Source organism: Onychomys torridus, chromosome 3, assembly GCF_903995425.1.
Source record: "Onychomys torridus chromosome 3, mOncTor1.1, whole genome shotgun sequence".
NCBI classification, from domain to species: domain Eukaryota; kingdom Metazoa; phylum Chordata; class Mammalia; order Rodentia; family Cricetidae; genus Onychomys; species Onychomys torridus.
The window spans coordinates 135726525-135753026 of record NC_050445.1 but is presented as its reverse complement, the minus strand read 5'-3'; the positions used below and the strand labels follow the sequence as shown (position 1 = coordinate 135753026).

At 42.7% G+C, this 26502-nt stretch overlaps 1 protein-coding gene across 3 annotated transcripts in view; it reads right to left on the bottom strand.

The window, feature by feature from the left end:
• LOC118579152 (cat eye syndrome critical region protein 2 homolog) overlaps positions 1-26502 on the bottom strand; it is a 108157-nt gene that overhangs the window by 6224 nt on the left and 75431 nt on the right. For 2 of the 3 annotated variants that reach the window (XM_036180262.1, XM_036180263.1), the window contains exons 4-16: positions 26263-26402; positions 24481-24585; positions 22081-22130; positions 21017-21186; positions 15008-15091; positions 7907-8060; positions 6228-6357; positions 4708-4745; positions 4530-4621; positions 3359-3485; positions 2732-3120; positions 1466-1591; positions 441-1284 (exon numbers count right to left, since the gene is read on the bottom strand). In XM_036180262.1, the coding sequence (XP_036036155.1) occupies positions 441-1284; positions 1466-1591; positions 2732-3120; positions 3359-3485; positions 4530-4621; positions 4708-4745; positions 6228-6357; positions 7907-8060; positions 15008-15091; positions 21017-21186; positions 22081-22130; positions 24481-24585; positions 26263-26402 (2449 nt within the window). The remainder of the gene's footprint in view (positions 1-440; positions 1285-1465; positions 1592-2731; positions 3121-3358; positions 3486-4529; positions 4622-4707; positions 4746-6227; positions 6358-7906; positions 8061-15007; positions 15092-21016; positions 21187-22080; positions 22131-24480; positions 24586-26262; positions 26403-26502) is intronic. The other variant, XM_036180265.1, reaches the window with a different exon arrangement.

The following is a 26502-nucleotide window of genomic DNA, read 5'->3' as shown; positions in this document are numbered from 1 at the left end:
CTCCCCAATTAAAAACAAACAATTGGTAAAAGCGTGTGCAAAGGCATGTTCTAATTAAATGAGCTTAAATAAAAAAGGTCCAAAAAGAGGCTGGGTATGGTAGCACCACCTTTGATTCCAACACTGGGAGGTGGAGCCAGGGGGATCTCTGTGAGTTTGAAGCCAGCCTACAAGCCTACAAAGTTCCAAGACAGCCAGAGTCAGCGATCCCGTCTCAAAGAAGTTCCTAAGGAGTGTCTGTCTCACATATAAGTGCCTTTTGGTTGTATAATCATTAACTACGCTCTTGATACCTCTAGACCTAATGGGCTTCAATAATCTCAAACTTGAGTAGTTTATGGGAGAGGCTTGGTATCACTTTATAAGTGTCTTCATATTCTGTATGAAGATTACTGTTGAATTGATACACAAAAGTCGGGGAAAAAGACACTGTAGATTACCTCGGTCATTCTCAGGCTCTTGTGTGTCGCTGATATCCTGTGTGCTCCCAGGGCTGTCCAAAGCAGGCTTGGGGGCTGACGCACACACTGATGCTGAATGAGCTGCCTGAGGAAAGGGAGCAGGTAACTGGGGAGGAGTGGGCTGGCGGGGGTGGTAAGGCACACCCGGGGGACAGACTCGGGAGGAGAGCTGTTGCATGGCGATCATTTCAGGACTGTCCATCATGGACTCCCCTCCTTGCACTCCCCGGAGGGCCTGGGAGGGTCCTCCAAACAGAGGACTTGGTGCTGGAGCTGGAGGTGGCTGCAACCGATGTCCAGCAGACTTACAGGGTGGTTGCATATACCCCGAGGAAGGAACTCCATGAGGTAGAAAGCTTGACTGTTTAGTCCACTGATTTGGTGGGATAGGTGGTCTCATCACTCGGGCATCCATCACATGACCAAGGGTATGAGGGTGGTGAGAGGGTCCTGGCCCCAGGTGGGGCTTCTCATCTGGCCCCAAATGTCCTGAGTTTGTAGCACCATGGTTCCCATTCCAGACAGCAGGGTGTACTCGATTCAGGTACTTGTATGAATGATAAATGTGACTGGGAGGAATTTCTGAGCTTTCAGGGAAGTCTGGGGGTCGGGCTGGAGTCCCACCATGCCTAGAAGGAATAAATCCTGCCTGGAATGGAGCTTGTGGATATATGTTTCCATCTTGACTGGGACAATTCATCTGCCCAAGCTGCAAGGAGGGGGGCTGAGATCCCATATTGGAAAGGTGTGTTAGTCCCCCGCACATCTTTTCTTTAGGAGCACTGAGCCGGGTTCCTCGGTGGTTACTTATTCCAACTGGAGCCTGGCAATAAAAAAGGTAAGAAGCAGCATTAACCACACTCACAGAAGAAGACAGAACTGGAAAGTAGTTTGCAACTACTGTTTTAGTAGAGAAGAGGTTGAAGTACATTTAATGTGAGGAAAGACTATCTCTCAATCATGCCTGCAAAACTTTCCCAGCTGTCTTTTTGCGGACTGCTTACCTGTATAGCAAAGGGTGGGTGCTGCAAGGAATCTCCTGGGGGCACCTCTGGGACTCGAGAAGAGCCATATAAATTGGTGGGATCTGATCCTTGAAGAGGGCCAAATGTTCCTGGTACTGCTGGCCTCTGGAGGCAGTGAATAAGGCAGAAAGGTGGATGAGGAAAGAGAGTCATCACAGAGGGCAGGGTTTCCTAAGGACTCACACTGACACAACCCTGTCGCCACGAATACCTCTAATCTCAAAAGCAGCTTCTCTTTCCAGGAAGAAGACTGCTTTTCTCTTTAAAAAAAAAAAAAAAAAAAAAAAATCACCTTCCTCGCCACAAATAGAGCCATTTTAAGCATTCTGGATCCAACCACATCCTAAAACAGTAGTTTATTTATACATTTTTGAGATTTCATGAAGCCAGGCTGGTCTCAAACTGGCTGTGTACCACCAGAGGACAACCTTGAACTTCTGGTCCTGCTTTCTCCATCTCTTAAGTGCTGGAAAGACCATTCATCTAGTGGAACAGACTTTTCAGCAGAGAAGAGGTTGAGTAAGTTTAATGGCGTAAGAGCCCTAGCTTGGTGCCCATGGTACAGGCTGGCACCACCACTCCCATTATTATGCTGGGCTGGGGATCAATCACAAGACCTCATCCATGCTATGCAAGCACTCTACGGACTGAGCTACTGGCCCAGTTCCTCATAAAGAAATCTCAATGTTTCAGACACAATATGTAGCCCATATACTGACTGTGCTTCTGTGCTTTATGTCTTCTGCTTTTCTTTTTGAGACTGGGGTCTCACTATGCGACCCAAGGCTGGTCTCAAACAGCCTTCCAGAGTAGCCAGGAATACTGTAAGAACCATAAAATCAGGCCTTTCTGATCCTAAGTTTTGCCCACTTTGAGAATACATGATTCAAAGGACCAAGAGAAAACAGGGACCATGAGAGATAGAGTATGTATGAGGAAAACCATCTCATTTGTGAGGTAGACAAGACCACCAGTAGTTCAAGGCCAGCCTCAGCCTCCATTACAACAGCCAAGTCTGAAGTCATCATTTGCTAAAAAAGAGACCCTGTCTCCAAGATCAAAACCAAAATAATCCATCTATGGCAGCGGTTCTCAACATGAGGAACTGTATTGAAGAACTGCAGCATTAGGAAGGTTGAGAACCACTGCTCTAGGGATATCTGAAGACCATACAAGTTACTAGCTCTTAGATTCCTACATAGACTTGCTTGGAGACAATACTAGAGGAGGTGAGTTTTTTCTTACCATCTGGTTTAAAGGGGGTGCCTGGCTAGGCACTCTGCTACAGTGCAGGGGGCGGGAAAAGCCTTGGCCATTTGATGTGCCCACCTCTGGAGGGAGCTGTACTGAACTGTTACTCTGATCATCCCCTGAGGAGGCAGCTCGGCGTGCAGGGGGCAATGATTTTCCTCCATTCTCCACTGGTGGCTGCTTCCGGCTGGGCCCTTCTGAATCTCTAGAGCGGGTCCAAACATGGCTTCCACTACTTCGACCAGCCCGACTCCTTCTTTTTTCCCGTTTTTCATCCTCTCTGATCCAAAATTCTTCATCTGTGTCTCCATCTTCACCAGGGAAATGCTTTGTCATGGCCCGATGAAAACACCGCTCTAAGTTATCAGACATCTTGGTATACTCTAGAAGAAGACATGAGGACTGATCTCCAGGTACATATTTTACTAGACACAAAAGACAATTACTGACAATAATAAGGAAAGCTACTGTGCTTAAAACACTTAAAAAAAAATCCAAGGTAAGCTTGGGCTACAGAGACTATCTGAAAACAGAAAACAAGAGTGAAGTCAGAAGGAAGATGTACGTGTTTAGAGCGTTTCATCCCACTGTAACCAGCGCAGAAGACACGCGTCCACCTACCACTGCTGTCCCCATTGTATTTCCGACAATTCCTGAACATGGTCTTCATGTCATTTACAAATTCCTCCTTGGTACAATATAAACCTCCATTTAATTTCTTCTCCATGCTTGAAATGTCCATGGGGATCTAAAATAGGACATATATCACTTTAATTAAAACATGCCATGAAGGACACAATGCCTTTAATCTCAGCACTACAAGTCAGGAGAAAGAACTGACCCAAGTTTGAGGGTAGTCTGTGCTGCATACTCAGTTCCAGGCCAGGCTTGGTAACAAACAGAGCAATACCTTGTCTCAAAACAACACAAAACCAAGAAGCTACACACCATCCCTAAATCAGTTTCTAGGAGAAAAAGGAATCCTGGCATTTTAACTTCTCAAAACTTGGTATAGCTGAGAGTATTGGCACACACCTTTAATCCCAGCACTCAGGAGGCAGAGGCAGGCAAATCTTTCTGAGTTTGAGCCCAGCCTGGTCTACATATCAAGTTTCAGACTAGCCGAGGAGACATGGTACCCTGTCTTTTTTTTTTTTTTTGGTTTGTTTGTTTTTTGAGACAGGGTTTCTCTGTAGCTTTGGAGCCTGTCCTGGAGTAGCTCTGTAGACCAGGCTGGCCTTGAACTCACAGAGATCCACCTGCCTCTGCCTCCCAAGTGCTGGGATTACAGGCGTGTGCCACCACTGCCAGGCTGTACCCTGTCTTAAAATAACCAAACCTAACAATGTGTTGTGTGTTTGTTTGTGTCCGCCCATTCAGCAGTACTGATTTTAAAGAGGACATAAAAGCAAGGGAAAAATAAATAAACACCCAATAATGTTACAGTTTGGACATGAACTGACTTCACAGATCCTTGAGTTTGATTAGCTGGTCTTCCAGCTAGTGGTCTGCTTTATGAGGCTGTGGAACCTTTTGGAGTTGGGCCTACTTGGAGGGAGTGGGCCACTGTGGGCTGGGTCTTATGCGCTGTACCCTGCGCTAGTTCAGGCCCTAAGTTCTGGTTGGCCACCAGACGTGAACAAGCCTCTAGCACTGAAACCAGAGCTGCCTGCTACCATGGACTCTACCCTTTGAACTGTGAGCCAAAACAGGCCCTTGGCCACTATGATAGAAAAATGATCACTATAAAACCCAGCAAGATACACATGCTTAAGTACATTTTCAAAGATACCTTAATAATCTGGTAATAGTTTGGGGCATAAGATTCATCCACAGGTTCCAAGAAAGGCCAGGAATCCTTGTGAGCCTTCACCACATCTAGAACTGAAAGCCAAAGAAGAGAGCATAACTGACATGTTCCTATGAAAAGATGATCATCAGGAATACAACAGCTGAGAACAATAACTAACCTTTATACATGGCAGTGAAATCGTCATCCAGCTCAAAGCTGTGAAGCACAAGACAAGACATTAGTTAACCTGACCACCAAGCAGACTGAGCAGGGTGGTATCTAGGCCCTTGAGGTAAGTCCAACACTGACCTACTCACTGAGACAACCTGAGGATGGAAATGATAACGGGAACAAAAAGAGGACCAGATTCCCCAGCTATGAAATGAAGAGTTGGCCTAAATGATTCACAACTTTATTATGACTTGTGATTACTAACCGGAACTTTTATTTATTTATTTTTATAAAGACAGAGTATCATTATATAGTCCAGGCTAACTCAAATTCCAGATTCTGTGGTGATATTGTATTCTTCGAACTATTGTGTACCCTAATAAACTTATCTGGAGTCAGAGAACAGAACAGCCACTAGGTACAGAGGTCAGAAAATGGTGGCACACACACCTTGAATCCTAGCATTCCAGAGGCAGAAATCTGTCTGGATCTCTGTGAGTTCAAAGCCACATTAGAAACAGCTAGGTGTGGTAACAAGAGCCTTTAATCCCAGGAAGTGATGGCAGGAAGCAAAAATGTATTTAAGACATGAGGACGAGGAACCTGGTTAAGCTTTTAGGCTTTTAGCAGCAGTTCAGCTGAGATCCATTTGGATGAGGACTCAGAGGCTTCTAGTCTGAGGAAACAGGATCAGCTGAGGAATTGGGAGGTGAGGTGGCTGTGGCTTGTTCTGCTTCTCTGATCTTCCAGCATTCACCTTAATACCTGGCTCCAGGTTTGTTTTATTAGTAAGGTATTTAAGATTCGTGCTACAAGATTCTGCTGCAGCTTAGTTTTTCTTTTCAATTTTTTGAGACAAACCCTAGCTGTCCTGGAATGCCCTATCTAAGCCAGTCTGGCCAGGAACTCTGCCTCCTGAGTGCTGAAATTAAAGTGTACACCACCACACCCATCACTATGTTTTGTTTTGTTTTTTTTTTTTAAACATTAAAATGGTGAGTTCATGGCCTCCTACATAGGCCTGTTACAAGAAATAAATGAGAGAAGTACTTTTCTAAAACTAAGAATTGTATTTTATTTGTTTTGTTTTTGAGACAAGGTTTCTCTGTGTTGCCCTGGCTGTCCTTGAACTCTGCTTTCTGAGAGCTGAGACTAAAGGAGTGCACCACCAGTCAGTCACACTAGTGTAGATGCACTCAGAGGCCAGAGGCTTCAGAACCCTGGAGCAAAAGGCACTTGTGAGTTGCCACATGGGCGCTGGGAATCAAACTCCAGCAAGAGAAATCTAAAAGAGCCACCTAGAGCAATGCTTTTAAAAATTTATACTTCTTTACTGTGTGTGTGCAACTCACGAGTGCATCATGGCCCGTGTGTGGGGGTCAAAGGACAATTGTAAGAATCAGTTTTCTCCCTCTACCAGGTGGGTCCCAGGGATCCAGCTCAGGTCATCAGGCTCAGCAGCAAGCGCTTTCAGGGGGAAGTGCTTACTAGCGTGGCAGGTGCAATGCTGCTGTTATAAATACTCACAGGTCCTTGGTCTTCTTTTCTTCCCTCATAGGAGAATTTGGGTCCAAATGGGAAAGTTCTGGGGGTAGCTCCTTGCCTTGAGCCAGCAGCCATGCCCGCTCTTCCCTGAGCTTTCTCCTCTTAGCTCGATCTAATACCCCAAAGACACAAACACAGTTCAGGTGAGCATTTGCACTTGCTGCTCCCTGGGCCTTCTGTGAGCCCACCATCAGTTACACAGACAGCAACCTCATTAACTTTATTCAAGTGCCACATCAGGCAGAATCTGTGATAATTCCAGTTCAACGGCACTTCAATCATTAAACTCTTTTTGCTTTGTTTTTCTGAGACAGGGTTTCATGTAACAGATTAGCCTCAACCTTGCTACAAGACTTGACCTCTTGATTATCCTGTCTGATTCTTCCAAGTGCTAGGATTACACGAATCCACTTTCTTCTAAGCACTCAATACAATATTTATTTATAACTTCCACAAAGGGAGTAACCTACTTGTTCATTACCATATCCCTAGAACAATGCCTAGAACAGAATGGGTGCATAAAAAAAATGTCACTTTGAAGAAGTGTCTCAGCTGGGTGTGGTTGGTTATTCACACCTATGGCAGGCTGAGGCAATAGGGTTGTTGCAAATTCTAGGTTAACCTGGGCCACATAATGAGACTATGTCAGAGAAGGAGAGAAGGGAGAAACAGAGACACAAAGAGAAATATCTTGTAACATAAGTACTGTTAATCTTAAAAAAAAAAAAAGGCTAGGCGGTGGTGGCGCGAGGCAGAGGCAGGTGGATCTCTGTGAGTTCGAGGCCAGCCTGGTCTACAGAGTGAGTTCCAGGAGAGGCTCCAAAGCTACAGAGAAACCCTGTCTCGAAAAACCAAAACATACTACTGCTATTTAAGAAGGCAACTAAAGCTGTTATCCTTTGCTTTTAAAACTATAAACAAGAACTTGAAAGGCAAAGGCAAGTGGATCTCTGTGAACCCAAGGCCAGTCTGGTCTACATTATGATGTCCATACCAGCTCTGGCTACACAGAGAGACCCTGTCTCAAACAAATTAAAGGGGAAAAAAGGTATTGACAGAAGAAAACCTTACTATACCAAGGCTGGAGTCTGAGTCTAAGAAAACTACTCCAACATGCCATATTCAAGAAAAATCTGGGGTAGAGATGTAGTTCAGCTGATAGACTGCTTGCTTAACATGTAGAGAAGTCCTGGGCACACAGTATCACATAATCTGGGAGTAGTGCTGCCCATCTGTAATTTTAGCACTTTGTAATTTTAGTAACTTTAGCAGGAAAATTGTTCAAAATGAGTTCAATGTCAGCCTGAGCTACATGCAACCCTGTCAAAAACAATAAAACAAAACACCCAAACAAAAACCTTTCTTAAGCACCTATGAAAGCAGGTGCCAATGTCTTAGTACCTGTTTAAAATGATATATAAAGATGTGTAGGACACAGCAGAGATCTAAATAAAAAGCAAGATATAATAAACACACAGAGAAGTACAACTACAAGTGTCTTTGGACAGGATGTAAAGGGAGCAAAACTGACTTCAGATGAACAAACATAACAGAATACAATTATAAGACATCGAAACAGAAAAGTCCGAAACAGCTGAGATAAAGGATGATCTGGCCTTGATTGCCAAGTGGCTTGCTCTCAGCCTGGAGCCTCTACATACCTTCCACTGCCTTGACCTTTTCCTCCAGTTCCCGCTTCCTCTCCTCTTTCAGCATCTGCTCCTGCTCCTTCTTCTGCACTGCCAGCAGGAGTTGCCGCTCCTCCTCCTCCTCTTTGCGCTTCTGTTTCTCTATCTTGGTGAGCATGGGAGTCTCCTGTAAGGAGCCAACAAGTGCACAGAGGTCAGAAGACTACACAGAGCAGTTCTTCCCTGAATTAGGAGCTAGTTTACTGAACTCAACAGATACTAGTAGTCACAGGATTTAGACCTCAAATACAGGCTTCTTTTATTATGTGTGAATTGTGTGTATCAATGTATAAAATTACCCAAATATTAAAATATAATTGGAGTACATACCAGAACCATAGCACTGAGGATTATGAGTTTGAGGCTAGCCCAGTTTAAAGACCCTTTTTACTCAGGAGGCAGAGGCAGGTGGATCTCTGTGAGTTCAAGACCAGCCTGCCTATAAATTAAGTTCCAGGCTAGCCAAGGGATACAATACAGAGGGACCCTGTATTGAAGAAAAACAAAAACCAAAAATAAACAACAACACTCTCTTAGAAAACTAAACATGATGTGCACAATGGTGCACATCTACCACCATCATTCCGGCCCCACTAGAGTGTGTGTGCATATTCATGACAAATTGCTGTGGGATGTCCTGTATGTTGTGAATAAATAAAACGCCGATTGGCTAGTAGCCAGGCAGTAAGTATAGGATAGGCGGGACAAACAGAGAGGAGAGGATGGCACCTGGAAGTCTGGAGGAGATGCCAGCCTGCCGTCCAGGGAACAGCATGTAAAGGCAACAGATAAAGCCACGGAACATGTGACGACATATAGAATAGCAGAAATGGGCTGAGTATAAGTGTAAGAGCTAGACAATGGTAGGCCTGAGCTACTAATGGCCGAGCAGTTTAAAAAATATAAGTGTCTGTTTTTATTTTGTAAGTGGGCTACGGGACTGCCGGGCTTGGTGGGACCCAGAGAGAAGCTCTCTAGCTATAACAAATCGAAGCAAGTGACACTTGGTTGAAAAGCTAACTCAACAGGGAGAGGACATAAGAACCTTCTACAGCCAACACTCTCAAGTTTTACACTGTAGAGAATGCACAAGTAGTTTTGTGTGGGAACAAATGGCTATTTACAGTATTTAACATTAACACTTCAACTGCTTTTGATTAAATTCTTTCTCCATTTCCTCTTTTTTGTTTTTTGAGACAGGGCTGTTTTGTTTTTTAAATAAATAACCTAGTTACTTTTACGTCATTTGTATTGGTGTTTTGCCTGCATGTATGTCTGTGTGAGGGTGTCAGATCTTGGAGTTAGAGACAGTTGTGAGCTGCCATGTGGTTGCTAGAAATTGAAGCCGAGTCCAACCAGTGTTCTTAACTGCTGAACCATCTCTCCAGCCCTCTTTTGTGGTTTTAAAACCAGTTTAAAGATTTACATTTACTGGAGAGATGGCTCAGAGGTTAAGAGCACTCGCTGCTCTTCCAGAGGTCCTGAGTTCAATTCTCAGCACCCACACGGTGGCTCACAACCAACTGTAATGAGATCTGGTGCCTCTTCTGGCCTGCAGGCATACGTGCAGGCAGAACACTGTATACATAATAAATAAATCTTAAATTAAAAAAAAAATTTACATTTACTTTGTGTGTTTTGTCTATGTGTGTGTATGCATGTGTGCAAGGGTGCCCGTCTGAGACCAGAAAAGAGTATTGGATCTCCCGGAGTTATCCACATGGATTTTGGAAACCGAACTGGGAAGTGCTGAGCCATCTCTCTGACTCCCTTGAAAAGATTTAGATTCACCCTCGACTCAGAATTGGGACAAGGTTTTGTCTAGAGAGTGGGTGGACTTTCAATGGCTGTCTTATTAATTTTGTTTGATATTGAGTCTCATATAGTCTAGGCTGACCCAGAACTCCTGTCCTCCTGCTGCTACCACCTCCCAATGGTTAGGTTAATGGCATGTCACCATACCTGGCTTAGTGTCTTATTATTTAGCTACTTATTTATTTATTGTGTGTGTGCCATAGTGTGGATGTGGAAGTTAGGAAAATTTGCAGAAGTTGGTTCTCTCCTTCTACCTTATGGGTCCCAGGAATTGAAATCCGGTCATTAGGCTTGGTGGCAAATGTTTTTTTTTTTGGTTGTGAGCCTAGCCTTTAACGGCTGAGCCATCTCTCCAGCCCGGCAAATGCTTTTTTTTTTTTTTTTTTTTTAATTCAATGAACCCTCTTGCTAGTCCACTGTCATAAATTCTTTTAGCCTTACTTCAAGGCCAACTTGAGCTACACAACACGATCTGGCCTCAAAAAGCCAAAGCCAAACCAAACCAAAAAATGGATTTTTTTCCCCCATGAAAGGAGTCCACAAGGTGGAAATCTAGTCCACATGACACTGTTGTTTATTGATAAAGAGCCTTCGCAGAATAAATGAAGTGCTCTACAATCTTTAAAAAAATAACAGCAGGCAATTTGCCTCCTGAGAGCTGGCAGGGGAAGTCTCTGAGTGCTGAATCTGGCCACTGCCTCCTACATCATGTCAGTCAGTGTGCCAGTGAGTTTTTTGCTAAGATGACAGAAGCCAGTCATTTAGGAAGTGAGGAGCTTACTTACTTAAGGAGCTGTCCCCACCGCAGGGCCTATAGGCAAGTCTGTGGGCATTTTCTGGATTAATAATTGATGTGAACAGTACCATCCCTGGGATGGCAATCCTGCATTATGTAAGAAAATGAGGTGATTGGCTATGGGAGAAAATGGACTCCCTCAAGTTGTCCTCTGATCTCCCACCAGTGCTGTGACACATGCACACCCCACCCCAAACACAATAAATAAATGTAAAAAAAAATTATTTCTATTAATAAAAAAAGAGGGGCTGGAGAGATGGCTCAGAGGTTAAGAGCACTGACTGTTCTTCCAGAGGTCCTGAGTTCAATTCCCAGCAACCACATGGTGGCTCACAACCATCTGTAATGAGATCTGGCACCCCCTTCTGTATACATAATAAATAAATCCTTAAAAACAAACAAACAAACAAACAAACAAATAAAAAGAGAGAGAAATTGTCACTAAAGATTGCATGTAGCTGGGGCGGTGGTGGTGCATGCCTTTAATCCCAGCACTTGGGAGGCAGAGCCAAGTGGATCTCTGTGAGTTCGAGGCTAGCCTGGTCTACAAAGTGAGTTCCAGGAAAGGTACAAAGCTACACAGAGAAACCCTGTCTTGAAAAACCAAAAATAAATAAATAAATAAGCTATTATTTTTGGTGTTGTGTTACATGTCTTTAATCCTAGCATTTTGGAAACAAAAAGCAGGAAGATCTATGTTAATTTTGAGGCCAGCCTGGTCTATACATTAAGTTCCAGGCCAGCTGAGCTACACAGTGAGACTCTGTAACTGACAGGGAGGAGGGGCAGTACATTAATGTACACGCTAAGCATACTGGACATTAACAACTAAGTAACCTGAGTTGATAGCATCTTAAACCAAACTCGCAAGTTCTCCAAATCTTTTGCCAATTGAGGTAAGGACCTACACTGCCTTTGCCTGACTGTGGCTCTGCCATGGAGTTATGGCCCCTCCCTCTAACTTGATCTCCGAGCCTCACAATGTAGCCCTGTGTAGACCACGGTAGCCTCTAACTTTCAGTGAGCATCTTGCTCCTGCCTCTGATGTTAGGATTACAGGAAGAGCAACCATGCCCCGCAGAATTCTACCTCTATTGTTCATTCCCTCTGTTCTCAGATCCCTATCTGGAATCACTTCCACACTTAGCATTGACATGATGGGTGAAAACCCATCCTTGCCTCACATTTCCTAGGCCTGTTTCCTCATGCGAATCTCTCTCTACAGCTACTTCACAGAAGTGATACCTGAAAAGCACATCTTGGGGTTGGGGAGACCCATGCTCCACACCAAAAATCTGCCTGCAAACCTCTTGTGCTTATTTTCAGAATGCTTCCATTTTAAGGCAAAACATGTGCTCATGAAACAACCTAAGCAAAGGATTTACTTTTTCTTCCTCCCTGTTGGGACTCATTTCTTTTAAGATTTTATTTTTATTTCATGTGAATTTTTGCCAGCATGTATGTATATGCACCTCATGCCTGTGAAAAACAGGGTATCATATCCCCCAGAACTGGAACTGACACGTGGGTGCTGGGAACCAAAATCAGGTCCTTTAAAATCCAAGTACTCTGAAGAGCAGCCAGTGCTCTTAACTGATGATCTCTCTAAGTCTCAGGACTCACTTCTGTTTTAACCCATGGCTGACAAGATGTTTTATCAGGTAAAAGGTACTTGCTGTTAAACCTGTTGTTGATGTTACATCATGGTCTTAGCCATCTCTCCTGCCTCTCAGACAGTCTCCCACTGCAAATATTTCCCCTATAATAGAAGTCAGCTGAGTGTGGTAGCATAGAAGTGGATTACCATCAGGAGGCTGAGGCAGGAAAATCACTGAATGTTCAAGTCCACACTGGGCTATATTTTGAGTTCCAGAACAATCAGAGCCATCTAGTGAGATCCTGTCTCATAAAAACAGAGAACAGTAGGTGGCAGGTGCAAATGCCACAGTGGTTGGTGTTTAAATGCCTTATAGGTAAGAAAGAGGCCTACTAGAATCACGAGGGCATCTTAATGAGGTGCTAACAAGGAGCCACTGTGAAATCCTCCAAAGAATTACTAACTAGAAGCTCTAGCTGAAGCAGCGCCCAAGCTCTGTACTCCAAGGCACGGGTCCAGATTCACTTGCCACCAGGAGCATACCTGAGATGACACCATCATAAACACCCACTAAGGCCTACTGACAAAAATACCTCAGCAGCCCGGGCTCATCAGTGTCTCTGCACTAATATTTTCCCCAGAAGCCACAATTAGAAGATTCTTTGAGGCAATTAACATGGGACTCCTGGGTGGTTGGTGCCTGCATACACAAACAGCATCAAAGGACAAAAGACTTTCTGCTCTGAAAACAAGTCAGTTTCTCTGGGATAGCATGTGTCACAACACAAACTACATAGGTGCTTTCCTGTACTTTAATCCAACAACAGAATTTAAAAACAATCCCTATAAAGAAAAGAAGAAATATGATTCGCCCGCAGTTAGTGGTGGTGAGACTCCCAGGCAATCTGAGTTAGGGCGTGGAGGACCCCCTGAAGCAAGTTCAAGGCCATAAAGCGGTAAAAAGAACCTACAAGCTAGGAGGAGCTGGAAAGTACTCAGAACTCAACTGGGTACCAGCAACACAAGGTAGTCCCTCCCAAGCTAAGGACTACCAGGGAGGTGGTGGCAAGCCAGTCACTGCGGAATTGTCAACTAGAAAGTGTGTAAGGGTTGAAAAGGAGCCACGTGTGGTGATGTGCACCCCCTAGCACTCAGGTGTCTAAGGCAAAGTTGTGAGTTTGAATAAGTCTGGCCTGCTTAGGCAATACTTTGTTTCAAACAAACCAAAATAGAACTGTAAAAACTAACTAATGCCCCTTCATTATTTAGTGAGGGAGGGGAGGGTTGAGAGACTCTCACTCCAGGTTGAGCTTAGATTTATGATCCTCTTGAACTTTTGCTTTCCACAACAGTAGGACTACAGGCTTATGTTATTATGTTTGGCCCAAAGGAAAATAAAGTAAATAAAAATTTACAAAGAGTCCAAGGTCTCTGCTAAGCACCATGTTGACATTTTCATTTAAAAGCCACAAAAACGTAACTGCAAGGCAAAAGAGAACCCCCAACTTCACAAGCTAGCACAAGACATGGTGACAGACAGAGCAAAACAACTGTGACCTGAGGTAACGTTTTGTGGGACTACTAACCTCACTACATCCGATGGAACATGGTCCCGGGCAATAAACAGAGGAGAGAGTATGATAGGCTAGCCAGGCTTTGAGAAGACAAGCAGACTGGCAACACGCTGCAAAAGCCTTTTCCTGGAGCAGAGACAGGTAAGGGGACGGCCTTCCCAGACCTTCACTTTTTCACTGTACTCACAGGTACATGCTCACCAGCCAACTCGGTGAATGAAAAGTACACCTGTCATTTCCCGCAGCACCACACTAGCTCAAACCACGAGCATTTGATGTGTGCCACACATCAAAACCACAAACAGACCTGGCTCTTGGGTACTTCTTGGAAAAACTTTAGTAGTTTTTTATATAGTTGTTGCCCCCAACTTTTGTTCCCATCTGATGAAGGCTCTTCTCCAGTACAGAATGTGAATGCTTTCCTGCCCTGCTCCTTAGGAGACGGAGTGACCACTAGACTTCCGGGCAAGCACTTCGCCCTTCAGCAGCCCATCCTGCCCGAGACAGCTGCATCTAACAACAGCCTCATTTCTCCTCACTGGACACGTGTAAGAGGGGGAGACTCCAGAAATTAGTTTTCTACATTTCCCACAATTATCACAACAGGTTGGCCACATCCAAATATACTCTGTTCTTTGACCACACTGTTCCACTTTCTGCCTTGGAGCTTGTGTTTATATTGCTTGCTCCCGTTGAGAGGAAGACCCTAGGCTTTAATTCCACACCCAAAGCCCACCATCAGAATTCTAGCCATCTCACACACCAAGGCCAAACGTCTCTGGTCTGCTTAAATCACCCTTTCTTTGCCTAGCTTCAATGTTTTCCATCTTTGCATTCATGAACTTCTAATATCTATCACAAAACGTATTCATATCTATGTTAGATTGAATATGTGCCTGTCATATGTCACCCAATCTTCCATTTTTCTATCTTCTTTTCCCAGAAAAACACTATACCTATGAGAATCTTTCTTGAAGCTAGGCAGTGGTGGCCCACGACTTTAATCCCAGCACTCAGGAGATAAGAGGGAGGCAGATCTCTTAAAGAGTTTGAGGTCAGTCTGGTCTACAGAGTGAGTTCCAGGACAGCCAAAGCTATACAGAGAAACCCTGTCTCAAAAAAAAAAAAAAAATCAATCAAACAAACAAACAACAACAAAACCAATCACAAAAACAAAAACCATTTGAGATTAAGATTTTTTCCTAAGGGCATAAGAAGTAGGAACAAAGGCATATGAAATGAAATGGAACTACTCTTTTCAAATACACTTTTTTACTCTCAGACACACTCACCTCTAGCTTGATGGATTTGATGGACAGATGGTCAGACATAAACCTATGTTGCAATTCTGGCTTTGTGCGCTGTGGACGTTTTCCCTACAGTTAGAAGTGAGGAAAAGAAAGGAAAAGATAGATTAGGGTGTTCTCAGCTACAGCTACTGCTTCTGCAATTGCCGCCACCGCCACCACCACCACCAGCAGCAGAATGGCCATGAGGCACACCAGTAACTAATTTATCTAATAGGGGACCAAAGGTGTCCATCTTTTAGGACGATAAGGGAAAACAACTATTCAGCTGGGTAAGGTACTATGCCAGTATAGTTTCTTAACAAGAGGCAATTCAAAAGCCACTGACAACCAAGCATTTCCTATGAAAATCCATCACTGGCAAGAGAGGTTACAACCTTAGGAAAACTTTCTCTAGCTGGATGTGATAGGCACACATATAACCTCAGCATTTGGGTGGTTAAGGGAGGAGGATTCTGAATTTTAGGCCAGCCTGGGTACAGAACCAGGCACTGTCTCAGAAAAGCCCAAACACCACCATCAAAAAACCAAACCAAACCAAAAATACAAAACCCAAAAAACCCCCTTCAAATGACAAAGAGCAAACTATTTTATCACAATCACCTGAGGTGATGGTTCTGAAAGAAGCACAGGGAGCACCTGACTGAGATGGTCTTTAAGAGTAGGCAGAGATGGCTGGCTCAGAGCCTATAGGCACCTCCCATCAAGACTGGCTACGTGAGTTTGATCTTTGAGATGCATATGGTGCTTTGTGACATACACATAAACAAAATAAAAGAAAATGTAACAACAACTTAAAGATAAGCTCTAGGTATTCATTTCTGCTTACACACAGATGCACACACAGACATACACACACAGTGGGGGGTGGGGGATTTGGTTCCATAACTGTTTAATACAAAGTCTTAACGTCCTGAACAGTAAGTAAATTAAGGGAGGATAAAAACAACCCTCTCCATGACAACAAGGACTGGTTCAGACAGTTTAGACACACTGCAAATACAGCGTTTCTATTTAAGATGGAATAAGTAGTTTCCAGAGGAAACACAATCACAAGTACCAAAGATGTCACGATCGTCTACCCTCTTCAAGTACTTCTTCAAATCTCCCTAGTCTCTTCCTCAACAAGCCTATAAGCATCTCATCTCTTCCACTTCAGATATAACTCCAGCACATCGTGTTTCAAAAGAAAACCTTGCCAATTTACCATGCAAACAGCACAAGAAGCTAACACCAGTTCACGCCAACTCTGTCACATTAGATTGGATAAAATTTGTGCATCATCACACCCATCTACTAACAGCTTTTGTGTACATACATTTCAATGTTTATAAACCACATCCACCAAACACTTTCAGTAGTCTATGCCCACTTTTGCTTTTTTTTTTTTTTTTTTTTTTTACAGTGAACATAAGTAAAATGTTTTATTGAACTAAATAAAAAAACTGAAGCCAGGCGGTGGTGGCACACGCCTGTAATCCCAGCACTGTAATCCTAGCACTCGGGAGGCAGAGGCAGGCGGATCTCTGTGAGTTCGAGGCCAGCCGGGGCTACCAAGCGAGTTCCAGGAAAGGCGCAAAGCTACACAGAGAAACCCTGTCTCGAAAAACCAAAACAAAACTGGGGGGGGGGGGGGGGGGGTGGGGACACAGACAGATAGATGGACAGGGCAACAAACAGAACATTAGAGAAACTGGCTCTTTTTAGTCAATGTTAGGAGTCAATGTCCTGGGCTAGCCATTGAGCTGGATAATATCCAGCAACACTGTAGTTTATAACTATTGGTAGTTACATTTTTTGCAAGACAAAAATAATTTACAATTCTATAAAATCCATGTCTCAATAGATGTCTATAGGTTAGCGTATAAACCCAATAATCTTTCAAATATAATAAAAAATATAAATGATACTAATTCTGTATGTTCTTCAAGGTTATCTTTAACTATTACAAGGTTACCTACCATTTGGTTTATTAACAATTTGATGATATTTGTATAAAATTCTATTATACTATAATATTTATAAGCAAAAGTTGAGGAGTAATGATATAAAAAAAATTTTTTTTTGAGACAGGGTTTCTCTATGTAACAGCCTTGACTGTCCCGGAACTTGCTTTGTAGACCAGGCTGGCCTGGAACTCATGGAGATCTACTTGCCTCTGCTTCCCAAGTGCTGGGATTAAAGGCTTGCATCACCACCGCCTGGCTAGTAACAATAATTTCATCCACATTAGATGTTTCAGAAAGGTGTCTCACAATATCAGGATATTAAAGAATTTAATTTTAGAGTTGGAACAAATAACAAATATTCTCAGAGCATTTGTTTATGAAGTAGTATGGGTTTATACAGTAATTGTAAAATTTACTCATCATTACAACACCTCATAGCCCTGACATGATAGGAAGATTACATTACTACAAATAAATGTCAACAGACACTGATCCATATGCAAACTTTTCTTCTTTCTGTTCTTACTAATATCACCTTCAGTTTGGACTATCTCAACTTTTACATATTCAAAGCAGGTCTTACAGCTCCCCAAATTTACATGTATGTATGTATGTTCCTGCACGGATTTATCCTCATGTATTTATGCATACCACTTACGTAGGTATCTATGAAGGCCAGGGACCATCAGATCCCCTGGAAGTGGAGTTAAGAGGTTGTTGTCAGCTTGCCTGATATGAGTGTAGGGAAGTGAACCTGGGACCCCTGATAAGAGCAGCAAAGATCTTAACCACAGAGACATCTCTCCAGCCCTTCTCCCCAAACTTTTATGTTTACTATCCTATTTCCTAAGATTTATAAATCTTCTAACTCTCTACATGGATTTACTTTGTTAAGAAATAGAGATATTGCTGTACAAGGGGGCATACACACCTTCCATCCCAGCACCTGGGAAATAGAAGCAGTTTCAGGCCAGCCGGGGATAGACAGTGAGACCCATTCTCAAACAAACAAAAGTAAAGATTTAGCTTCTAAAAACTACCTATCATAAAAAACAGCATGACTGAATGGGTTCTTTTATTTAATTCCTATAAAAGCTTTTTCATAAAGACTGTAGTTGACTTTGCTGATCAGAAAACTGAAGTTGCAATTCAAAGAGAGCATGTACCTATCTGCAGGTTCACCAGATTACAGCAGCTAAACAAAGCATCTGAAGAGTCGGTTCTTTCACAATTTCTCTTGGCCATTACTCAGGTTTGTGTCCTTTACACACTGCTTAAGGTGTAAATTTGATGACTACTTGTATCACATTCTTTTGTAATGATAAATCTTTCAATTTTCACGTATGACAGAAACTTTTTCACTGTTATTTTTTGAACTAGAATGGGATGTGGTCAATTAATAGCCAGATCAAGCAAACAAATAGAAGAAAGTATGGAACCATTCAGCTTTAAGTGTCCCACAGCTCACTGACTCCAGGGTACCTTACCAGGGAATTTCCTGTGATCTGTTCATGAACACCTCTTAAACTTTCATTTGACTTATTTTCAGTAAATGTAATCTCTCATACACACTTGAAAATCAAAAGCACTGTTGAGTCAAGCCCCGTTCAACCTTTTCCTTTTCCCAACTTGACAGCCAAATTTTCAGGACTAACAGTTTTCTGGGAGCAGGCTGGAGCCCTGGCTTGCCATGATCTTGCTGTGTAGACTTAGGTTGTCCACGACTTCTGCCTCTGTCATTCAAGTGCTAGAATTAGCTGTGCACCCCAGCTTCAACTTTAAAAAGTAATTTTTCTTTTAAAATGATTACTGTAGTGTGTGGGGTTGTGCACATGCCTGCAGAGGGCAGTGGATGACTTTCAGGAGTTATGTTTCTGCTTCCACAGTGGATTCCAAGATTCGAATTCTGGTTTCTAGGTTTATGTAGTGTTTTTACTCACTGAGCAATCTCAATAGCCCAATAATTAAAAACAAGACACTTCAGAAGAGGAGGCAGGATGATTTTTAGAGCCAGAGGAACAGGGAGTTTGCTGTGAGATTGTATCTCTTAGTAAAGTCAGAAGCTATAGCCATGAAGTCTCACTGATATGGCTGCCCAAACAAGAGCTGAACAAGGACAACACCAATGACATGTCAAAGTGGATGAGGAAAGTCCACAAGGCTTCAACCCAAGACAAGAACTACAGACAACTCCGGAAAGCTGCGAGTGGGAGAGGTGGTCCTCCTCAGGGAAGAGCACACCAATTGGTTGTCCAGTGCCAAATGCTCAGGGAGGAGAGCACTTGCCTAGCATGCTTAAGTCCTAGGATTTATCCCCCATTTTGCAAAAACAAATTTGTTGCTGTTATATTATTATACTGCACAAGGGCTTTCCAAATAGCATTATTAACACTACAGGCTAGGTTTAGCCTAGACTTGACAGATTATAATGTATTTTTCATTTGGTGTAGAGGTAGCTCTCACATGCCAGTATTAAGAAACTGACATGGGGACTACTGAATGACACTGTGTTCAATTTAATCAGAAATGGGGATTAAAGTTATCAACGAAGTCTAAGCACTGAGAAGAAGTGAACACATGGCTCCACTCCTAACAAAGAAGCTATTGGCAAATGATACCTGCTGGAAAGAGAAGGGCGGGATCAGTTTTTTTTCCAATGGAGTGTCCCTGGGCATGTCAATCCCTACCTGAAGAGCCATAGGCAGCTAATGATTGATGGAAGAAGAGTCATGTTCATCAGTGGTGTAGCCAATGATAAGCTGCTTTTGCTCAATTAAATAAACCCTCCCCCACGCAAGTAACTCTAATTAAATGCAGTGGAACATGAAAAAAGATACGAAAGTAGAGGGAGACGTGGGGAGGAAGGGCGGGCTTCAAGAGGTGCAGGAGGAAGAGAGAGGACAACCTGGACAAGTGGGGGTGCATGGGGAATTATCAAAGTGTATTATAAACACACAAAATCACTACAGAATAAATAATTGGAAAAAAACAAACAAGCAAACAGGGTTTCACTCTGTAGCCCAGTATGTTCTGGAACTATGTAGCTTAGGCTAGCCTCAAACTTTCTGCTAACTCTCTTGAGCACTAAGGACTACTAAGTGTCACTAGATTTGGCTTAGAAACAAAAGGTGGGGGCTGTAGAGATGGCTCAGAGTTTAAGAACACTGACTGCTCTTCCAGCAGTCCTGAGTTCAATTCCCAGGGCCCACATGGTGGCTCACAACCATCTGTAATGAGATCTGGCGCCCTCTTCTGTGTACATAATAAATAAATCATAAAACAAAACAAAACAAAGTGTGTGTGTGTGTGTGTGTGTGTGTGTGTGTGTGTGTGTGTGAGAGAGAGAGAGAGAGAGAGAGAGAGTGAGTGAGTGTGTGTGTGAGAGAGAGAGAGAGAGAGAACACGCATATGCACATGAGTGCAGGTGCCCATGGAGTTCAGAAGGTGCTGGATCCCCAGGAGCTGGAGTTGCAGGCAGTTCTAAGTCACCTGACCTGGGTGCTGGGAACTGAACTTAAGCTCTCTGTAAGAGCAGCAAGCACTTTTAAGCCCCAAGCCATCTCTCCAACCTGAAGTGAGGCTTTTGAACAACATTCATGGGGGAAGAAAAAAGTGACAGAAAAATGTTTGAAACTGCCATGTATAAGGTGTATGTAGATTGAAATAGACAGTTCATATAAATTACAATGAAGTCAATGAAACCACAAACAGCTCTGGTGATGTCAGGAGAGGAATTGGCACAGCCCTACAAGGACACATGGTCATCAAAGGCTGATACTTCGAGGGAGAAACAAGTTAGGTCCTGAAATGATCATTTTTGTTGGGGAGAAGGGAAGAGCAAGCTCAGGGCACATTTCCCGGAGATAGTTATAGAGAAATGAAGGCTGGTTCCAGTCTGCAAAAGGTCATTCTAAGAACTGGTAGGTGTTCGGCGTGGGGCTTCTAGAGGTAAGAAAACATCATAATCGACCTGCAGGGTAAGAACAGCAGGTGACATCCAGTCCTACAGGAACAGAGTGAGACCTGATGAGCAGGGAGGCACTACCTTCTGGGCAATCATGTTACAGATTTCAGGCAGGAAGTCTTCACTGAGCAGCTTGTAGAGCTGCCGTTCTCGGAGAGAGGTCCTCTCTCGGAAGCTCTCAGTGACCTGTCTCCATTCTTCTTCTGTTTGACACAGCAGCCACCAAGTACCTTGGCCTGGCCCTCGGGACCCTGCAAAGAAAAAAGAATGGGACCTCAATATGTTGCCCCTCAAAGAGACAAACTCCAGAGATCAAGTGATCCTCCTGCCCCAGTCCCCAACCATTGGGGGTTACAGGTACTTTACATGTCTGCATGATAATGTATATTTTTTTTTTATTTAAAGAAAGAGACTAGCCTTAAACTCATATGCATACTTTTGATTTTCTTGTTACTGTCATTGTAACTAGACAAATGCCTGCAAAAAACCATAATTATTGTCATTTAAAGAAAATTTTAACATTCTAGAAATGCTTAAAATATTAAAATGTATTATTTCTCTAGAAAATGGTTTTGAAACTGAGGCTATAGAAATGTATTCCTTATCTTGGTTATTTCCCTCCAAATTTATATAACTCTAATCAGAGTTAAGGCATGGCACATTCCTTTAATCCCAGCACTTGGGAGGCAGAGGCAGGAGGATCTTTGTGAGTTTAAGGTCAGTCTGGTCTACAGAGCATGTTCCAGGACAACACAGAGAAAGCCTGCCTCAAAAAAACAGAAATAATAATAACAACAACAACAGCATAAAATCTAATTATGTATGTATGTGTATGTATGTATGTTTATGTATATATATACATATACGCAAACAATACTTTCCAGGTCACTGATATTAAAAGGCAACTCTCCAAGAAGCTACTTGCCTATCCAAATGTCTGAGTCTTTAATACACTGTGCCAGGTAACAGAACAGAACTAGTTTTGATCTAAGAGATGGAGGATGGAGAAAGAATAAAACAGGGAGCAAAAACTTGGAGGCTGTTGGAATCACCCTACCTACTGAACGTCTGGGAAAGGTTACCACTGTAATATGTGTATGCATTGTGTTGATTTGATAGATAGCAGCAACAAAGGTCATTATTACCATTTCTTGTATGTTGGTCAGATGCTAAGGAGTTTTCTTCCTGCTTTTCACTGAAACAAAGGAAAAAGAGAAAACAATTAAAACAAGACACTGACATGACCAAATTGTTTGATCTTTCTTGCAGGTATGGACCCAGTTAACACAATGGTGGCTGGGGATGGGGTGAGCTGTCAAAATTCAAAGTTAGGGAGAATAATTCTAATGAGAAATAAAAGTAGAATGTAGGGTAGGCTTGATGAGAAAAAGGAAGTACCAAGGTTATGGCATCATCAATGAAGAGAGAAGTGCTGTGGGTATCGCTCTATGTAAATAAAGTTCTGATTGGCCAGTGGCCAGGCAGGAAGTATAGGCAGGACAAGAGAGAAGAGAATTCTGGGAAGTAGAAGGCTGGGAGAGACACCGCCAGCCGCCGCCATGAAAAGCAACATGTAAAGACACTGGTAAGCCACAAGCCATGTGGCAAAGTATAGACTGACAAAAATGGGTTAATTTAAGATAGAAAAAGTAGATAACAAACAGCCTGCCACGGCCATACAGTTTATAAGCAATATAAGTTTCTGTGTGCTTTCTTGGTTGGGTCTGAGCAACTGTGGGACTGGCGGGTAAGAGAGATTTGTCCTGACTGTGGGCCAGGCAGGAAAACTCTAACTACAGAGAAGTGACACTGTTGGAACTCTGACTTGTGGCTACACTAGGGAGGACATGTTACCTTACCTTTGTCTAAGGGAAGTGCCAAGAGAATGAGTTAGGAAGCGGAACTGCCTCCGCTCAAGGTTGCCAGTAGAGGGTAGTACAAGCCCATATGTGCCAATACAATGGCTCTAGCTTGCCAACACTAAGGTAGGTATAAAACAGTTTTCTGTCTATACAACAGTATGTGGACATCTCAGGAGATCCTAAAACAGATCCTGACTACATAGGTCATAAGTGACTACTGGACATTTTCCACCAACACCACTGTGCAAGAAATAGGCAGTTGTAATCAACTGAAATTTAACTGATCTTACTAACCTTGTGATTTCTTAAGAACCCTTTCCATTACCACCTCTCTATCACAGCCTTGCTATGTAGTCCAAACCAGCCTGGAACTTATAATCCTCCTGCCCTCAGCCTAGGAATATTTCTTTGTTGAAAGGGGGAAAAAAAATCACCAAAATTGTCATTGCCACCGCAAACTAAGTAGAACTTCTAATCTTATGAGATTATTATGTGTATTATGTTACTAAAAATGTTAAGGGCCCTAGAGTTTGATCCTCAGCACCTACATTCCTTTTAAAAAAGCAATAGTTTCATGTCAACTTGACACAACCTAGAGAACCTCAATTAAGAAAATGCCTCCATAGAATCAGCTGTACGGCATTTTTTTTCAATTAGTGATCAATGGAGCAGGGCGATGACATCCCTCGGCTGTTATTCCCAGATTCTGTAGGGAAGCAGGCTGAGTAAGCCAGTAAGCAGCACCCTTCCATGGTCTCAACATCAGCTCCTGCCTCCAAGTTCCTGCCCTGTTTGAGTTCCTGTCCTGGCTTCTTTCAGTGATGGGCTGTGATGTGAAACTTGCTTTTTGGGTATGATGTTTCACTGCAGCAACAGAAACTCTTAACGAAGACAGCTATGCTTGTAACCCCAGTGCTAGGAAAGTAGGCCATAATCAAGGAAGACACCAACATCAAGCTCTGGCCTCCATATGTTTGCACCCCAACCCCACATACTCATACACAAAAGTAATGATATATGAAATTTCCCAGATGTGAAAGAATGTATTTTTCTCTCCTAAAATTAAATTCAAAATTAAAAATTCAAAAAATATTTTACATTTTATCTTTTCTTCATTGTAGGAATGTCCATGTTCTGGCACCTTAATTACTACATTAAAAGAATTAAGACCTAAACCTAGAATAATAAATAACTCTATTAAAAGGTTAATTAGTCAATGCTTGGTGGGGTATGCTAGGAGAAGGAACCCTGGTCCTTGGGTATTCTACCACTGCACTATACCCACAGTCCACAACAATTAACCATGGAATTAATTTGCCCCACATTCTTGTGATATAGACAATTTAAAAATCTACATTAAAATGAATGTTTATCAAATACCGTTGGTCAAGCACAGCCTTTGTTTTCTTATACTGCTATGTGCTGTCCTGTTCAGTTTAATCCTCACTACATGAACAGCCTCATCCAATAAAACAATAGGTTTAGGGAGGCAGGTAACTTGATAGACAGAGGTCAAGCAGACAGGGTTGCCTGACAATTTCCTGTGACTCTGGCTCAGGTCTCCCTAAGCAATGACCTATGTCCTCTCCACACACAAGTAAAAATAATAAAGACAAAGGGTGACGTGAATTAAGGTTTCTTCCAGTATGAGAGCTGTGAACACAGACCAATGGGATTTCATACCTCGATATGACCTCCTCCTGTACTTTTCTCCTTTTGGGAGGCCTTCCTCTTCTTTTGCCTGTTTTTCCAGGAACATCTGAGACGTTTTTTTGTCTTTCACTTTCCCTAAGAAACAGTATCATTAAATAGAAATGTTCTGGCATGGTACTAACAACTAATACAGTTTTTGTATTAGCAATTACAGTATTCTTTGCCACAAGGATACAAAACTGGATTATGCAAAATAGAAGAAACAGGGAACAGACAGAGGGATTACCCAAATGTGGAATCAAGGACATTTTTTTTTCTTCCAAGACAGGGTTTCTCTATAGCTTTGCCCCTTTCCTGAAACTCACTTTGTAGACCAGGCTGGCCTCGAACTCACAGAGATCCACCTGGCTCTGCCTCCCGAGTGCTGGGATTAAAGGCATGTACCACCAACGCCCCGGCTATCCTTTTTTTTTTTTTTTTTTTTTCTTTTTGAGCTGAGGATCCAACCGAGGGCCTTGCACTTGCTAAGCAAGCGCTCTACCACTGGAGTCAAGGACATTTTGTAACATCCAACCCCTTGCTAACAGCAAGCACTGCTCATAGCAGTAACAAAGTCTCAATAAAATCAGAGTTTAACATCATTCTAGACACTATGGTAATGAGGCTTCTGCTTTTTGTTTTGTTTTTGGTTTTCAAGACAGAGTTTCTCTGTGTAGTTTTGGCTGTCCTGGATCTTGCTCTGTAGACCATGCTTGAACTCACAGAGATCCCCAACTCTGCCTCCCACCCCCTCAAGTGCTGGGATTAAAGGCGTTCGCCACCACCGCCTGGCTTGACTTCTTATTTAGGAAGCACTTACTATAAGGCTTACTTTGCAGACATCATGTGAGATTCTGCCTTAATGATGGCAGATCCTCAAGTTCTTAAGGCAGATTATCAATCCTAATAGGAAAAAGAAGCACTCAAAGCCTGCCACAGTCTGTGGAACTGTACAGGTACTTACTGAGAATCTCTTATGACCTGTATACCTGTAGCAGAATATTTAACTATGTAAAGACGCTTAACTGTTTTACCTTACCTGACTACGACAAGTCTAATAAATAGCTAAATGGCCAATAGGGAGAAGGTATAGGTGAGGCGTCCAGGCAGGAAGAGTAAGTAGGAGAAAGAATTTAGGCTTGGCTGGCTAGCCAGACAGACAGCCAGAAAGAGGCAGGAAAAGTAGGGACATATAGAATGAAAGGTAAAAGGCCTCAAGGCAAAATGTAGATTTTTTAATTTTTAATTTAACCTGTTAAATTAAAAGAGCTAGTGGGACAAACCTAAGCTTAAGACCAGGCATTCATAATTAATAATAAGTCCCATGTCTTTATTTGGGAGCTGGTTGTCAGCCCAAAGAAAATGCCAACTACAAATATTTCATGTTCAAAACATTATTTTTCACTACAGTCTTATGGCAGAGGCTATAGAGTAATTCTTTTGTATTTCTGTATGAAACTCTTGCCACCTGTTGTAGGCATGCCAATACAACTAATAATTGCATTGGAAAAAAGAAAGTGCTATATAATTCTGATACATTAACTTTCACAGCCCCACCTCACCCCCAAAACATATACATACAGGGTTTCTCTATATAACAGCCCTGGCTGTCCTAGAACTTGCTATGTAGACTAGGCTGGCCTCAAACTCACAGAGATCTGCCTGTCTCTGCCTCCCCAGTGCTAGGGTTGAAGGCATGTGCCACCATACCCGGTCTTTTTCATAGCATTCTAAATAGAGCACTTAGCACAGCCTTTACATTAGAGACAGTACCTGCTTAAGGAGAGTTCTCCATTGGACCTTCCTTGTACTGGGTCTTCTTTGTACATTCGCGTCCCATAGAAGTACCAGTAGAGTGCACCTGAATTGTCTTCACCCAGAGGCTCTACTCGGAGACTATCTGCATCTAGACCCTGGGCAGAACAGGAATACGGATTTGTAAAAATGAGAAACAACATAAAGCAGGAGAAAACTAAAACTAAAATTTACACTTAGACACACCTCATATTTTAA